This window comes from Trichosurus vulpecula, chromosome 5, assembly GCF_011100635.1.
Source record: "Trichosurus vulpecula isolate mTriVul1 chromosome 5, mTriVul1.pri, whole genome shotgun sequence".
NCBI lineage: Eukaryota > Metazoa > Chordata > Mammalia > Diprotodontia > Phalangeridae > Trichosurus > Trichosurus vulpecula.
In genome coordinates this window covers 310088803-310106018 of record NC_050577.1, presented here as the reverse complement: position 1 = coordinate 310106018, position 17216 = coordinate 310088803, and the positions used below count along the sequence as shown (strand labels likewise).

Below are 17216 nucleotides of genomic sequence, written 5' to 3'. Positions count from 1 at the left end.
AAGAGAGCGCTGCCCGCACTGGGGCCACCTCCGGGGTCAGCACACAGTAGGTGTCCCTTTTGAGAGCTGGGGTGCTTCTCTGCACCTGCAGTCCTCGCTCAAAGATGTCCACCTTCAGCCTGGCCTCCTGCACAAACTCTTCCCCCGACTCTAGCACTGGTGGTGCCTCAGGCTCGCGAGCTCTGGGTGCCACCTTCTTGCCGCTGCTCGCTATCCGCAGGGCCAGCAAGCGTGCCTCCTTGAAGATTTCCACAAACTTCTCTCCGGCCGGAGGGCTCCATGTGAGTGGCTGTTCTGTCTCCTTGGGGACCAGGCCCTGCAGCTCCAGGCCAGCAGCCACGCACCGCTCCCGGTGCCCAATCGGCCCAAAGAAAACCTCGTCATCCTCATTGGCACTGGTGGCGTGAGGAGAGGCAAGGAGGGCACCGTTGACCACCTGCCAGAGCCCTCCTGGGGTAGGGGAGGGGGGATGCAGGTGGGAGGGGCAGGAGGACAGGGATGGGGGGAGACCGGGGGCAGGAGAGGAGGGATGGGGGGAGACCGGGGGCAGGAGAGGAGGGATGGCAGGGAAGAGAAGGCAATACACATCAGCTTACCTGGATGAAGACAGTGAGAGGTCAAAGTCAAATCTCTCATCAGTCAAAAGAGGAAGGTCTGGAAGAGAGAAGCCAGGTTGTGATCACCAATAAGCTTTTAGGAGGCCCCTACCATGTGCCTGGCCTTGTGCTGAGACGGCCCCTGACCTTCTCTAGGGGGAGCTGTGTTCCTATAGCCCAAAGGCCCCAGGAGCCCCGCCCTGCCCCAGGTGGATGTGAATGGGGGCGCATCCAAGGCTGGCATGGCCAGGTCCAGAACAGAGGTGGAGAGAGGCAGTCCTGGAAGGGTCTGGAGAGCAGCCTGGAGCTCACAAAGAGCCACCGAAGGTAACTGAGCTGGGAAGGGGGATGCACTCAGGCCGGGGCTCTAGGCCACGAGTGCGGACAAGGCAAGGGGCGGGAGAGAGGCTGGGGACGTAACACAGGAACTGAGTGGATGTGGGTGTTGAGGTGGGTGGGGGAGGCTCCCGAGCCTGGGGCCCAGAAGGACAGTGGTGTCCCCCCGGCGGAGGCCCCCATCCCCTAAAGAGGGCAGCACAGGGGAGGCCCCCCCCAGAGACAGTGGCACAGACGTGGCCCCAGGAGAGAGATGAAGGAGCTGTTTGAGGCCTCTGGCTCAGCTGGCGGCATGAGACTGGAGTGGGGAGAGAGGAGGGCTGGACAAAGTCACTGGGTCCTGGCCAAGTTTCTACCCAGCGGTGGGTATGGGGGGCTGGTGGCTGGGACCAGGAGAACAAAGGTAAGTGTGCCAGCACATCCTTACCATTCTGTGCATCCACATTGGCTTTTTCCTCGGGGGCTTCCCTGACCAAGCCTCCCTCTCCTTCCTCCATAGTAAACAGCACCAGAGAAGTACCTGCTGAACCAAACAGTTGATGAAGGTGGGTCCCATGGACACCGGGCCCTCTCCAGCCCCACCTTCTTTCAGCAGCGGCCTGAGGCCCCAGGAGAGGGGTCTGGAGCCAGGGAGGATGGATGGCCCAGGGTCCTGCCCCTTCCCTAGACCTCAGCCACAGTCTTGGGGGGCAGCAGCAGCAGCGCCTCCAGTAGGTAAGGCAGTGGCTAGAGTCCTTCACATCACTGAGCCTTGGACTACTCCTCTATAAAATGGGGAGAATGATACTAATGTTCACAGCAACAAATGCTTATTAAGCACCTACTGTGTGCAGGTCACAGGGGTCAGGGACTGTTAGAGAAACAAAAAGCTCTCACAGAGCAGTGGACATTCATCTAGAAAGGGCTTTCAAACCTTCAGGGGATAAAGGAATGTCAGCTCCTATCATTACACAGGAGGAAATGGGGGAATCAAGGGTGAAATGGTGCTGCAGAGGTGACAAGGACCAGAGGTTCTGCTGAGGTGAAATGGACCAGGGATGCAGCAGAGGTGAAATGGACCAGGGATGCTGCAGAGGTGAAATGGACCAGGGATGCAGCAGAGGTGAAATGGACCAGGGATGCAGCAGAGGTGAAATGGACCGGAGATGCTGCAGAGGTGAAATGGACCAGGGATGCTGCAGAGGTGAAATGGACCAGGGATGCAGCAGAGGTGAAATGGACCAGGAGATGCTGCAGAGGTGAAATGGACCAGGGATGCAGCAGAGGTGAAATGGACCAGGAGATGCAGCAGAGGTGAAATGGACCGGAGATGCAGCAGAGGTGAAATGGACCAGGGATGCTGCAGAGGTGAAATGGACCTGAGATGCTGCAGAGGTGAAATGGACCAGGGATGCTGCAGAGGTGAAATGGACCTGAGATGCTGCAGAGGTGAAATGGACCTGAGATGCTGCAGAGGTGAAATTCACAGGCCTTGGCCATAGCTTGGATTTGTGTGTAGGGAGTGGTGAGAGTGAGGAGTGTGAGAGACAGGGAGGGGGAAAGGGGTGCCCTCAACAGTAATAGGGAAGGTAGGAGAGGGGAGAGGGGTTAGAGAAAAAGACGATGAGTTCTGTTTTGGACACACTGAGTTTCAGATGTCTACTTGACATCCAATTGGAGAAGTGAGACTGGAGGTCAGCAGAGAGGTTGGGACAGGACAGGTAGATTTGAGAATCATCAGCATAGAGATGGTCATTAAACCCATGGGAGCTAATGAGGTCACCAAGTGAAACAGTCTGGGGGAGAAGAGCAGACAGCTCAGGATGGAGGTCTGAAGGACACCTCTGGTTAGAGGATGTGACCTGGAGGAGGATCCAGAAAAGGAGACAGACAAGGAGTGATCAGGCAGGTAGGAGGAAAACCAGGAAAGGACCGGAAGGGGGTATCTTGAAAACCTAGAGAGAAGAGTATAGAGGAGGGGAGAGTGACCGACACTGTCAAAAGCTACAGAGAGGCCAAGAAGGATGAGGCCTGAGGAAAGGCCTCTGGATTTGGCCACTCGGAGACCGCTGGTCATTTTGGTGGAATGTCAAAGTTGGAAGCTGGATTGTAGGGGAGGGAGTGAGAGGACAGTGGGCTGCAGATGGGTTTTTAAGACGTTTAGCCCCATAGGGTAGAAGAGAAGTAGGTTGAAAATGTCATCTCATTGAACAAGGAGGTCACAGTCAGTAGACCTGCCACTGATGGTCACCTGGGGGGACTGAGGACAGGACACAAAGGTCCCTAACGTCCCCCCCCTTTTCGGACCTCGGGAAGCCCGTCTCATCACAGAGGCAGAGACTGACACACGGCAAAGGAGTGGGACCTGGCTCCAGGGAGAGGACCTTGAAACGACAAAGCCTCCCATTGTACAGATGGGGAAGCTGAGGCCAGGATGGGCCAGATTCCCCAGGGTCGCACATGACCAACCCCCCCAACCAGGGATCCTGGGCTAGGAACGGGGCAGAGTCAGAGGAGGGACAGCTACAAGTGACCAGCGGGTCAGTCTGGGCCAAACCCACCCACTGGACAGGTGGGGAAACTGAGAACCGGAGGCTGGGGCTCCAAGAGCTCAAAGCACTGGCCCGAGCTCACAGACTGCGGGTCAGGTCCCGGCCGAGGGCCGCCTCGTGTGGAGAGGGCCTGGCCATCTCGCCCAGCTCTTCCACCTTTGGCGTCAGTTTCCCCACCTGCTCCAGACGCTGCTTCGGCTCCATCCTCTCAGCCCCGCCCCGCTGGTCATTCCACGGGAGGTGGGCGGGGCTGGGAGCGGGACCTTCCACTGGGGCCCCGGGCGGGGGGGGGGGGGGGGGGACAAGTACCACGTGGCTCCGCCCCCTGCGGGACGTTCCATAGAGGGCTGGGGGTGGGGAGGCAGGCACCTGGTGGGACGTTCCATTGGGGCCCGGGGGGGGGGGCATCCCCACAGCAGCGCCCGCTTTTCTCCCTCCCTCCACCAAGGACTGCGGGGCGTTCCTTCGGAGCCAGGACCGCGGGCGGCCAGCTCGTCTTGTCCCTTCCTTACCGGAGACTCTGTCGTCGCCTCACCTGTCACCGCCGCCGCTGCCGCCAACTGATTTAAAACCGAGTATCGTTTCCTCTCTCTGCCCCACCCCCCTGGCCCGGCACGGACCACGTGTCCTGAAAGACTCGCCGGCGATTGGTCTATTTGAATCAAGCGGGACAGGCTCCTTCCGGTTCCTCCAGCCCCTTGGGATTCTGGGGGATGTAGTCTGGCCAGCGGTGGGGAGCATGCGCATTGTCTGCAAGGCTATAGGCTGAAATCTGATTTGTGGATGGAGGGCTGTCACAGTACATCAGTGACCCGTGGTGGACTGCGTCTCTCCTTCTAAAGATAAATCTTGATTAATCTTGGGGGGGGGGGGGAGGGGACGAGTGCCAGAGGACCAGATTTGGAGCCAAAGCCTCCAACGTGTGAGATCATGAAAAGAGCGTTTGTGGTTAGGGAGTTTGGGCTCCAGTCCTGCCTCGGGCACCTCAGCCTCCCTGGCCTCAGTTTCCCCTGCTGTAAATTGAAAACATCGAGGCTTCAGGCTTCTCTGAGTGTTAGAAAGGGTCAGACTCGGCATCAGGAAGCCGTCGCCTCTGCCCCTTCTGTACATCCTCACGTGTGTGCACGTGGTCTCCCCCAAAAGAGCGTCAGCTCCCCGACGGCAGGAGCTGTTCCGCCTGGGGGTTTGCATCCTCAGCGCCAAGCAGACCGCCTGCATACCGTAGGTGATTAATAAATGCGGGTGAGCTGACTGGACAGAAGCCACAGACTTCAGAGTTAGGAGGAATTCCAGGGAGCCTCTAGTGAAGCCTCTGGAGCCGGCCCCAAACCTCCCTCTGACTCCCTCCAGGAGCTGTCCAGTACCTCGCTGGGGACGGAGGGTTGTGGGGGTCAGAAGAGGAAGGGGTTGCGGAGGCTGCATCCCAAGCTCCAGCCTTCTGTCGGGGGCAGGCGGGGTCCCAGAGCACAGCAGCTATTCCTCCCCCACCTTTCTATGGGACTTGGAAGGGGAGGGATGTTTTTCCATTACTGTAGCTCCCGAGCCCCCACCAGTGTGCTCCCCCCTTGCACTTAACAGTAGGTATCCATTAGTAGGCCATACGTAATTAACCTTTATAGAAAGGGGGCATTTACAATAAAAACATCCTCTTCCCGCTTCCCAAAGCCCATACTCTCTTGGGGAGGAAAGTGGGTTCAAGCCTAGCATGTGTGGCAAAGGTACCTCCCATCTCCCTTTGGGGATGGGCTTAAAAATTCCCTATAGGCCTGACATCCACCTCGATTTTCTTCCACCTTTCCCCCCATGTCTAATTTGTCTTTGGCTCCCCGCTGCCAGCTCTGCTGTTTGGGGACACTGTGAGAAAGCTGGAAAAGTCCCAAACATAGTAGGTCCTTCTTTAGTTGGGTATGGGGGAGTGATCTGCCCCTCCCGAGTGATTCCTCCTCCGAATCTTGGCTGGACACCTGGGCCGCTCAGCTGCCAGACGCCAATGCCCGATTTCCAATGACCTTGCTCTTTACAAACCAACCGACCCACAGGGGTAACCAAGTCTCCCTGAGCCCTGTAAAGATACTTTCTAAGATCTGTCCCTGCACTCCAACTGAGGAGTGAATTGAAATCGATCAGCTGCTTTGGCAGCTCCTAGAGGGTCTGTTTGATCGATTGATTGACTAAAGGTAGCCCTGACTCTGGTCTCATCTGCAGAGCACACTGGCCTGTGAGATCTGGCAGCTTGCCGTATCTAGGCTAGCCCCGACCCCTCTTCCCTGGCTGAAGATGCTCATACAGATGTCAAGAACAAGGGCCAGCAGTGTGTTTACACGCATAACCCCACCCCCACCCCCTGACGCACACACGTGTACACACACACACACACACACACACACACACACACACACACACACACACACTGCCCGGAAGAGGCCTGCCTCCTTTGGGCTGGAAGGGTCTGGCTGGGAGCTGCTGAGGTCTCTTCCTGGCTGGCTGCTTTCCTGCCTGCCCCTGGGGGTGGACACGGGCCAGCTGGGCGGCTGTTCTTCAGGCTGCAGCTGTCCAGAGAGAAGCAGAGTTCGGATTTGTCCTGGGGGGTTCCAGGTTGGCTTCAGCCTAGATGCAGAGCCCTGGGCTCTGTCTTGGGTGACAGAGGAGGCTGGGTTGCCCATGTGGGAGAGTTTATTTCTGAGCCAAGGTATCCAGGCAAGAAGCCCCTCTCTGCCCACAGGCGCATTGTGGGGGGCAAGACCGAGACCCAGGTCAGGAGCCTGAGAGCGTTACTTCCAGGGGTCTTGAATACCCACAAAGACACCCCGACAGCATGAACGTCTCCAGGAGGTAAGAGCCCTGGATCTTTTCCCTGGGGAGGTGGCAGAATGTGACGGAGAGGTCACTGGTTTTGTGGAATGGAGGTAGGGAGCTCCCCGTCACTGGAGGGTTTCAAGCAAAGGCCGCTTGACCACTCCTCAGGGTGACTGCGCAGGGGCCTCCTGTGTAGGGGACAGTTTGGATTCCACTCCCTCTAGGAACCCTTCCTTCTTAGAGTGTCTGGGATTCCATGAAGAAAGTCCTGTTAACTGTGTGACTTTGGGTGAGTCCTGAGCCATGGAGCTTTGGGATACCCCAAGGACCAGAAGAAAGAATGGGAGCTGCCCAAAGGGAGCAGAGACGTTCTGGGAGAAACAGCTGTGGTGGAGGGCCTGCCCAGCTGGCCCGGAGCTCAGAGAGACCTGGGGGCAAGCCCTGGGGGCAAGGACTCTGGCACCTGGTCACTGAAGTATCACCCCCACCCCACCCCCCAGGAGGTCCCAGAGCCTAGAGATCTGTGGCAGGGGAGGGGGATTCCTGGCTGGGAGTTCCCTAAACTCTGGACAAATGTCAAAATAAAAGCTCCTGTTCCTCTGGTGCTCCGTGAAGCCCTTGGCCAGCGCCTGGCTCCCAGTAAATAGTGTGGTAATAATGGTGGCCATCATTATCTAGTCCTGTGAGGCCAGGCGGGGGAATGCTGAACATCCCCATTTCACAGATGGGAAGTCCCAGGCAGAGTCGAGAGTTCAGGGTCCTGCATGTAGAGATCATGCCCAGGGGCTCACCACCTTGTCTGGGCATCGTGGGCCTCCCTGTGGCAGTCTGGTGAACCTCGTGGACTCCTCACGGTCAATACAGGGCATCACAAAGGAAACCCGTTATACAGATGTGCTGTCATGTAACAAGGTTACAGACCCATGATTAAGAACCTCTGATGGCAGCCAACCTTCTCATTTGACAGATAAGGAAACTGAGACCCAGAGCAGGCCAGGGACCCCGTGGGGAGAGCCCTAGGGCTGGGCATGAAGGGGGCACAGATTGGGAGATTTTAAGGGTGGCTCTCCTTAGTGCAAAGGCTGCTACAGAATCTCTGAGCCGAGAGGGACCTAGAGGGCTGCCTTGATTATGGCATCCTTGACTAGTTAGCATCTCCCTGGGGCCCTCTCAGGACAGGGAGCTCACTGCCTGCCCCCGCAGGCCCTCCAACTCTGGGACAGCCCTGTCATATTGCTAGCTCAGTCTGAATTGATGGCAAGAGCACATCTCGGTTTCTAACATCTTGCTGTCCAGAGAAGAGTTTCCGTGCCCTGCCCTGGGCCACCCAAGGAGTGAGCAGCTAGAACCCAGGGGTCCGAGCTCACTCCCAGGCCAGGCCACTTCCATCTTCATCCTTCTCATGAAAGAGTTTGCATTCCCTTCTCCCCATGGGACCCCAAGCACCCCCTTCCCTTCTTGGTTCTCAATGGTGGGGTGGCCTACATGCCTCCAAGTCTGGTCCAGCTGTGGTAGTCTGGGTTTTAAGTTCTCCTTGCAATCCTGGGCAACTCTGGGCCCCTTTCTAAAGTCTGGCATATTTTATTCCAGGATCCACTCTCTCCGAGCACACAGACAGAAGGCCTCCTCCTTGACGGGCCCTAGCTGGCCGCGTGCCTGCAGCAGCAAACGCTGCTGGGGCCAGGAGGAGCAGCTGCCTACCATCCACACCATCTACACTGTGGTCATCCTGGCCCTCCTCATGGTCATCCTGGGGGCCTGGGCTCGGAAAGACACATGAGGATCCACGTCATGGACACGCTGCTGCCTGGGCTCAGGAAGACTGTGCATCATGGAATGTCAGATCTGTGGGAGAGAGACCTCCCTGTACAAAGGAGGAAACAGGCCTTGAGTGGGAAAGGGACTGGGCCCAGACTGCTGTGAGGCAGTGATACATGGCCCAGCCCAGGCCTCTGCCCCCACAGCCTTCCCATGGCCTGGCATCTGCTCCTCAGGGCTTCTCTGCCTGCAGAGAGTCATCTCCCGGGACATCAGCCCTATGTCCATCTCCAGCATCCTAAAAGGGCTCTCTGCCCCTAGACTGGCCAAGAGCCCCTTGCCTGGCTCCTTCTCTGCCCACACACATTCTACAGAGAAGTGTCTGGAGGGTGTGGCCCCAGGGCTGGACCTCAGGAAGGAAGGGGAGGCCAGCTCTGCAGCTGCAGAGAACCTAGGCACCACCTCACCAGGCCCCCACCAGGGGAGCCACACAGATGAGTGCCCTTCCTAACAAAAGGAGGGAGAGCCTCAGAAGTCTGCCCTCCCACCCCCCACCCCAGGCTCGGCCCCATGGCCCTCCAGCCAACAATCTTGGCTCTGACAGTAGAGAGAAAAAACAGCTTGTCCAGATGTCACTCCCAGTGGGTCATGGGTGCAGGTGGGATTTGAACCCATCTCTTGACTCCCAAGAGAGCTCATCGGTGTGCCAAAGTCCTCCCTGAAACAAAGGCCTCTCTTTGTTACAATATTCTGGTGATGCCACATGGCTTCTGGGCATGGATTGTCCTGGTCATCCCAGAACTCAAGTCAAGGGCCACCCAAAGGGCAACAGCGAAGTACCAAAAGGCTGTGTGGATGTCCCAACACCTTTCCAGCCCAAAACTGTCCCAGAAGTCACATCAAGCATTGCATCAGAAAGGGACTGGTTACCCAGAGAGCTGGAGGCCCCCACTGCTATTTATGCAGATTCCAGGCTCCCAGATCCATGGTTAGGCCCCTCCATGGGGATTATGGGAGGGTGTGGGCTAGTGTTTGACATGGAGGAGTCACAATCTGAACGCTGGGAGGGAGGACCTCCATCACAAATCCACCAAATGTCCGCCACAGGCAGAAGGTGAGGGATGTTTCCAGCCTGGGCCATGTCTTGGGAGGACAAGTGCCCACATTTTTATGACTCGGGGTGTGAAGTTGGCCCTGCTTATCTACTTGATTCTCCTTCCAGGTTCTAGGAGGGACCCCCAGGTCTGGTAGGAGGGAGATCAAAAAATGAATAGATGTCCCCCAGTGGGCAGCCTCACCTTCAGTGAAGGATGGGTTGAGCCTCATTCTTCAAAGGCCTCCTAAGCAAAGAGGCAGCCCAAGGGATGTGCTGGATCTGGAGGGTCTGGGGTGCGGGAGCTCTGAGTCTTCTCTTCCATATGTAAGATTGGCTCAAAGAAAAGGGAAAAGGAAAAGGGCCTGTTTGTACAGAAATATTCATAGCAGCCCTTTTTGTGGTGGCAAAGAATTGGAAAGAGAGGGACTGTCCATGCATCGGGGAATGGCTGAACAAGCTGTGGTATATGAATGTGATGGAATACTGTTGTGCTTTAAGAAATGACGAGCAGGCAGATTTCAGAAAAACCTGGGAAGACTTACATGAACTGATGCAAAGCGGAGTGAGCAGAGCCAAGAGAACATTGTATACAGTAACAGCAACATTGTATGATGATCAGCTACTACTGACTTAGCTATTCCCAGCAATACAGTGATCTAAGACAATTCCAAAGGACTCGGGAGGAAAAATGCTGTCTGCCTCCAGAGGGAGCTGACAGGCTCTGCACCCATGAGCATACTTTTAACCATTTTCTTCATTTCTCATATTCTATGTATATTTTCTTTGGTAACACAGCTAATGTATAATCAATATCATATTGCTTACTTGGAGGAGGGGAAGGAAAGAGGGAGACAATTTGGAACTTTAAAAAATTTCTTTAAACTTTAAATTTTAAGATTTTTTTTAATTAAGAATTAAAAAATAAATGTTTAAAATTAAAAAAAAATATAAGTAGGAAATAGTTAACAAAATAAATAAAAAAATATGTTAAAAGGAATAATGCAAGATGACCTCTCCCCTGGCTCCAGGTGCCCTTAGTCAGCAGGTGCCCTGGTGACTAAGGTACAAATGTCTAGATAAGACTTTTCTCTCTTGGTGCTGGGGATTTTCTCAATCTTTAGATTCCAGTGGTAAAGGAGGGGCTTCCTCCATCTTGGAAAGGCTGGGGGTGAGTGCTCAGCTTGATTGGGGGGGAGGTGACAGATGCCACTGTTTGTGTGGCTCCTCTGTGGTCTGATAGGAGTTCAGTAATTCCCATTCACAACACCTCACCTTCATGATCTCCCTCAATCCTCCCAAGAGCCCTAGGGGGCAGGGCTCGATCAATCAATCAGCATGTATTAGGCACCTACTGTGTGCCAGGCTGGGGGTTGGGATACAAACAGATCTTGGTCACAGGGGGTTGCCATTCTATGGAGGAGCTTCCTATGAGGCTTTGCCCCAAATGGCAGAGCAGAAACCAGAGCCAGGACTTTGAATCCCTGGACAGAAAGAAGCTCCCTCTACCCCAACCCCATTCACTGACCGTGCTCAGGGACAAGACCCATGTTTCCCTCACAGCAGAATTAAATCAATATTTGTGAAATCCCTACTGTGCGTCAAAGCCTTTGCTTGGTAAGGTCTAAAGGTTAAATGAGAAGAGGAAGCTGAAGGGCTTGTAGTCGAGCACAGAGTTGAGCTCAGAGGATCCCAAAGGGACCTTGTGGCCACCCAGAGCGACCCCCCTTTACAGAGAAGACAACTGAGGCCTGATTGACTCAGCTTCTCCTAGGGGCCGGGGTAGGATTTGAACCGACTCCAAATCTGGTGCTCTTTTCACCCCTCACCCTTACTTTACAGAGACCCAATTCACAACCAGGGGTGATGCGGCACAGCAAAGCAGGGGGAGATGGAAGAATGGATGAAAATGTTCAGCCTCTGCAGAGCCAGCTGACCTCCTGGGCACTCCACCAGAGACCTCCCTCCCAACGCTGCTGGACCATAAGCACCTCCTTTTTGGGCCCACTGTGGCTTGGTTCAGGTAGTTTGATGGGCACCAGGGCAGTGTCTGTCATCACCCCGAGGTTAGACTGTTTCCACAGCTCCCTAGAAACATGACCTCCCCCTTCCCAGCTGAGAGCATCTCGACTGGCAAATCCACGACCTTGGAAATGACCCCAAATGTCTGAGTCAAGCCTGGTAGGTGGGATACTGGCAGCAGGCATTGGCAGAACACTTTACAAGGATCCCGTTTGATCCACAACTACCCTGGGAGGCTGGGTTTGTTATTATACAGATAAGGCTGAGTTAGGTGTGAGGTCACCTGCCTAGGGTCACTCTATGTCCATGGCTGAGGCAGGGTTTGAACTCGGGTCCTCCTGACTCCAATTCTTTCATTCCTTCTGCACACTTCTAAGCTGAGGGGAGCCTGGGGCTCCCAAAGGTAATGCTGACCCCTCAGCAGGGTGAGGGAGGCATTCCTGGGGTTCTTGAGATCGGTGGGGGCTTCCTCTGAGATACTGGTCCTGGGTACAGCTTAGCTCAGGGTTGGGTAAAGTCAGTGGGGAAGCTCTGTGCTGGAGAAATGGCCAGAACAGCTGAGGAGCCAAACACATGGAGCAAGCGAGCTTTGCTGCTCAAGAAGTGGGGGCCTCTCCCCCCATCTGGAGCGTGCAGCAAGCAGCCAAATATAGGCAAGGGAATGAGCGGCCCCAGGCCACCCCCGGGCTCCCCGGCCCCATTGGCAGGCCTGCACCTCAGCTTCCAGCCCTTAGAAGAAGGCTGTGTATCTGGGAATATAAATATTTGTACCAAGGGATAACAGCCCGGAGAGGCTGGTGAAGTCATGCCTGGCTGGGGGTGGCGGGGCTCTGGACTCCCTTTCCTCCCCCTTCCTTCCCCCCTCCCCTCCCCTCCCCTCTACACGATGATCAGCCCGCCCAGTCTGGCCAGTTTGATGAAGCAATGTGTCTCACCGACATCCCCTCCCCTGGGGCCAGGCTGTGGCCACCCCTCCGAGTTCCCCTTCTCTGAACCATGGCAATGCCCTCTCCCTGCCCCAGGCTCCCCATCTCCCACATCCACCCTCCACCAGCTGCCAAAGAGGGATTCCCAAAGTGCTGGTTTCCCCAAGCCGCTCCTCTGCTCACATACCTTCAGTGGCTCCCTCTGGCCAATGCTGACCTCAAGGCTTTTGTCATCTGCCTCCCACCTACTTTTCCAGGCTTATTTCAGACTCCCCTCTATCGAGCTCCCAACTCCAACTCACACCCATATATGGGGCTGGTAAGTCTTGCTGCTGGGGGTCAGCCCCTCTGGGGTCCCAAGTGCCCTCTTGTTCCCATGTCTGCCTGGCTGAGCCCCTCGCTCCCTTCCAGGCCTGGCTCAGGTCTGCCTTCTCGAGATCCAACAAATTTCCCCCTGGGAATTCTCTCAAGCCTGAGGCTGGACCTGCCCTTGTCCCTGTTCCCCACAGCAGACCTTTTGGTGCCCGGTCCTACCTCCCAGGTGAGAGCCTAGCAGGGACCCTTGAGGGCTGAGATTGGGAGCATTCTCTGAACTCCAGGCTGGCTCCCCATCTATGCTGCCTCTGGATAACTTGGCCCTGGGACTCTGGCCAAGTGAGCCAGTCATTTGGCCAGAAGGTGCCCATCTTAACTGGTGAGGGAGCTTCCCCATGGGGGTGTTCGTGTCCCTAACAAAGCCCTAGGGACAGTGTCTGTTCCATCTCTCATGTCCAGCTCACAGCAGATGCTTAACGAGTATCAACAAGAAATGACCGAAGCAGGCCTTCTGGTCAGGGGCTGCACACGCAACAGGAGGGAGCCCCTCTGGAATCCTCCATCAGCCCAGGCCTGAGCACTGGACCCTGGCAGAGCTGGGAAGGTGGGGAAGATGGAGAGCCCATCTCCATCATGGCCCGGGAACTTCTTCACCCTGCAAGAAGGAATGGGCCTGGCTCCCTCTTGTCTCTACTCTCTGCCCCTCTGACAGGAGCTCTGAGGCTTAGGACAGCGGGCTCCTTGGGACCACCTGGCAGCACTACCCGGGACCCCTCTGATCTCTCTGAACTCTACACCCCAGCCCCTGGAGGGCACCTCCCCCACCAGATTGTGAGCTCCATGAGGGCAAAGACTCTTCTTTTAGTATGTGTATCCCCAGCACTTGGCACAGAGCCTGGCATACAGTAGGTGCTTAAGAGATGTTTATTGGCTGGCTGACTCTGTGAGTGCCCCACTGTATCCCTCCCCCTGGACCAGAGCCCAGAGCAGCTTCTCTCTCATCATCGAGGTGACTGGGAGGCCCCAGAACTTCTTGAGCTCCAGAGTGATGGTCCAAGCTGGGTGTCGGGACTGTCTGAATGGAGGATGGATTGGGGAGGGCAGAGACTGGAGGCCACGAGAGCAGTCTAGGCCTGGGCCAGGTGGAAGCCAGAGAAGGCGCCGATCGAAGTTAGGGAGCCCGAGAGGGCAGGACATGGGAAGGGGGAGTTGAGGAGATCTGAGGAGGCTGGTTCCCTCCTCAGAAATAGGGGTGCACTGGGGGGTGGAGTACAAGGTAATGGGGTAGGGCTGAGAAAAGGAGATAGAGGGTGGGAGCTTGTGGGTAGGGGAGGCCCAGGGAGGGCCTGGTGGGGCAGCCCAGGGTCCTGATCGCTGCCCACGTGCAAGGCCATCCAAAGCACAGGCACAGATGGATGAGCTCTGCAGGCTGGCTCATGGTCTGGACAACGGTCATTCTTGGTCTGCTTGGCAGTTCTGCGTTAATGGTCAGGCCAGGCTCTTTCAGTGTATGTGGTTCTCACCCCCGAGGATCAGTGGGCTTCAGTGATGCCTTGATGCCACATCCTGCACAAACTACACTGAAGGAAGCTCTTGTGGGGGGACCTGGGGCAGGCATCCTCTCGGCGTCCACCTCCTCCCTTTGGCCAGCACCCGCCTCCTGGTGGGGTCACGAGACCACTCCGGGAGTCTGCTCCATGCTGGCTGTCAGCCTGGGAGGATCCTCGCAGGAGAACAGAGTAGAAGACGATGCTTTCCTCCAGTCAGCACTCAAAGGCCCTGGGGCTCAGCAGGGACCTGGTTTCTGTATCCTGTGGGCCCTACAGTGAATGGAAGCACACGGTCGACTCTAGAAGCTTGTTTGTGAGAGCTGGCCTGGTCCTGCTCTGTCCCCTCCCAAAGACGCCTGAGATACCTGCATTGTGATGGGGAGGGGGATGCTACCCAAGGAGGTCGTGATGGAGAAGGGACCCCAGAGAGGAATGAAGGAACCTGGCTGATCTGGGCACTTTCCTGAAAATGGTGATTCTGGGGGGGCCTGACCAATCAGAGGAAGGGGCTGCAGGGGCAGGGGGATCTTCCAGGGTGAGAAGGCTGCTGGGGCATGGTGGAGAAAGAAGTCTGGAGTCAGGTATGACCCCTGGAAAGGAGAGATAAAGGAGTAAACAGGGGCTGTCAGAGCTGGGAGGGACCTTAGAACAGGGGATGGCAGAGCTGGGGGGCTGAAGACAAGGGATGTCAGAGCTGGGAGGGGCCTGATAACAGGGGATGTCAGAACTGGGAGGGGCCTTAGAACAAGGGATGTCAGGGCTGGGGGGAAGGGATGCCTTAGAACAAGGGATATCAGAGCTCAGAGGGGCCTTCGAAGAGGGACTTCAGAGTTGGGAGGGAGGCTAGAAGAAAATGGTGTCAAAGCTGGGGGCACTTCCCCATACCATCTAACCCAACCCCCAGCTAATACATAAGTGGGGGAGGAGATGCCCCACCTCCGCCACTGTCTCTCTGTGACAGATGGCCATCCCCAACCCGTGGGTCATGTCAGGTCCTATGTCTGGGGTTCTGGCTTCCATTTAGAGTTGAAGCCCAGGGACTGGCCCCAAGGATCTCCCTCCCCCCAACCAGACAGGACCAAGAGAGGCCCCTTTGGGGCAGGGTCACAGCCAAGGGTGGGGCTTGGGTGGGTGATGAAGATGAGGCCGCTGTGGTTCCTGTAAATGACTGAGGACGCTGAGGACCGAAGCGATTCCAGGAGAGCCAAATATTGTGGGATTTCTCTGCCCACTCATTGGCTTTTCATAATCTTTTTCAGTGGAGGGTGACTCAGCCCTCAGATGCCTTCTTGGCTGAGGTCAGGGTCTCTTGAGGGAAGCCCAGTCTCTCCCTCGTGGGCTCCTGGCTGGTCCTGCGCTCACATGGTCCCTCCCTCATGAGCTCGTGGCTGGTCCTGGGCTTCCATGGTCCCTCCTTTGTGGACTCCTGGTTAGTCCTGCCTCCTATGGCCCCTCCCTTTTGGGCTCCTGCCTACTGTGACACTCCCTTGTGGGCTCCTGCCTACTCCTGAGCTCCCATGGTCCCTCCCTCATAGGCTCCTGGCTGGTCCTGGGCTCCCATGGTCCTTCCCTCGTGGGCTCCTGGCTGGTCCTGGGCTTCCATGGTCCCTCCCTCGTGGGTTCTTGGCTGGTCCTGGGCTTCCATGGTCCCTCCCTCTTGGGCTCCTGGCTGGTCCTGGGCTTCCATGGTCCCTCCCTCATGGGCTCCTGGTTAGTCCTGCCTCCTGTGGCCCCTCCCTTATGGGCTCCTGCCTAGTCGTGTGACACTCCCTTGTGGGCCCCTGCCTAGTCCTGAGCTCCCATGGTCCCTCCCTCATAGGCTCCTGGCTGGTCCTGGGCTTCCATGGTCCCTCCCTCATGGGCTCCTGCCTAGTCCTGGGCTTCCATGGTCCCTCCTTTGTGGACTCCTTGTTAGTCCTGCCTCCTGTGGCCCCTCCCTTTTGGGCTCCTGCCTACTGTGACACTCCCTTGTGGGCTCCTGCCTAGTCCTGAGCTGCCATGGTCCCTCCCTCATGGGCTCCTGCCTAGTCCTGAGCTGCTATGGTCCCTCCCTCATGGGCTCCTGCCTACTCCTGAGCTCCCATGGTCCCTCCCTCGTGGGCTCCTGGCTGGTCCTGGGCTTCCATGGTCCCTCCCTCATGGGCTCCTGCCTAGTCCTGGGCTTCCATGGTCCCTCCTTTGTGGGCTCCTGGTTAGTCCTGCCTCCTGTGGCCCCTCCCTTTTGGGCTCCTGCCTAGTCCTGTGACACTCCCTTGTGGGCCCCTGCCTAGACCTGAGCTCCCATGGTCCCTCCCTTGTGGGCTCCTGCCTAGTCCTGAGCTCCCATGGTCCCTCCCTCGTGGGCTCCTGGCTGGTCCTGGGCTTCCATGGTCCCTCCCTCGTGGGCTCTTGGCTGGTCCTGAGCTCCCATGGTCCCTTCTTCGTGGGCTCCTGCCTAGGACTGAGCTCCCATGGTCCCTCCCTTGTGGGCTCCTGCCCAGTCCTGAGCTCCCATGGTCCCTCCCTCGTGGGCTCCTGGCTGGTCCTGGGCTTCCATGGTCACTCCCTCGTGGGCTCTTGGCTGGTCCTGCGCTACCATGGTCCCTCCTTTCTGGGCTCCTGGTTTGTCCTGCTTCCTGTGGCCCCTCCCTTGTGGGTTTCTGCCTAGTCCTGGCTCCCGTGGTCCCTCCCTCATGGACTCCTGGCTAGTTCTGGCTCCCATGGCCCCCTCTTGTGGATGCCTTGTGGAATCCAGGCTGCTGCCCACCACCACAGACCTGCCTAGCTTCCTTCTGACCCAGGGTCCATCCTGCCCTGGGCTCTTCCCCTGGGTTTGCTCTGAGAGAATCACAAGAGAAAGAGTAGTCACCTCACAGTAGGGGATGACAGTGCCTAATGGCCTTGTTTTACAGCTGAGGAAGTCGAAGCTTCGAGCAGGGGCCCCAGCCATATCTTCTGCCTCCCTGGCCAGGGCTCTTTGGGGGCGCACCTTGGCTCCCAAAGTCCTGGACTGAGAGCTGGAAGGGAGCCTGATCAGAGCCCGTGCAGTCCACCTTGCCCCCCCATTGTACAGATGGGGAAACTGAGGCCCATGACCGTGGGATCATAGATTCAGAGTGAGAAGGAACTTTCATTCTCTTCTGGTCTGACCTCCCCATTTTACAATTGAGGAAGTCGAGGCCCCAGAGAGGGGCAGTGACTTGAATTGGACCTCAGTCCTGAGTGTCCCCCACCCCCTTCCCACTCCAGGTCTCCAGAGAGGCCACAGGGAGACCTGTCCTGTCAGGGTCACATCCCTGCGCTGTCCTTTGGCT

The 17216-nt window shown here is 56.9% G+C and overlaps 1 protein-coding gene across 1 annotated transcript; it reads right to left on the bottom strand.

Moving 5' to 3' along the window:
- Positions 1 to 19: 19 nt before the first annotated feature.
- LOC118849702 (G2 and S phase-expressed protein 1-like) lies at positions 20 to 4026 on the bottom strand (the record flags this gene model as incomplete). The annotated part of the gene is given in 4 exon segments (XM_036758656.1): positions 20 to 395; positions 597 to 654; positions 1360 to 1452; positions 3976 to 4026. Coding segments are annotated over 3 exon segments (504 nt in total), but the record flags the coding sequence as incomplete, so codon positions are not given.
- Between the last annotated feature and the right edge of the window lie 13190 nt (positions 4027 to 17216).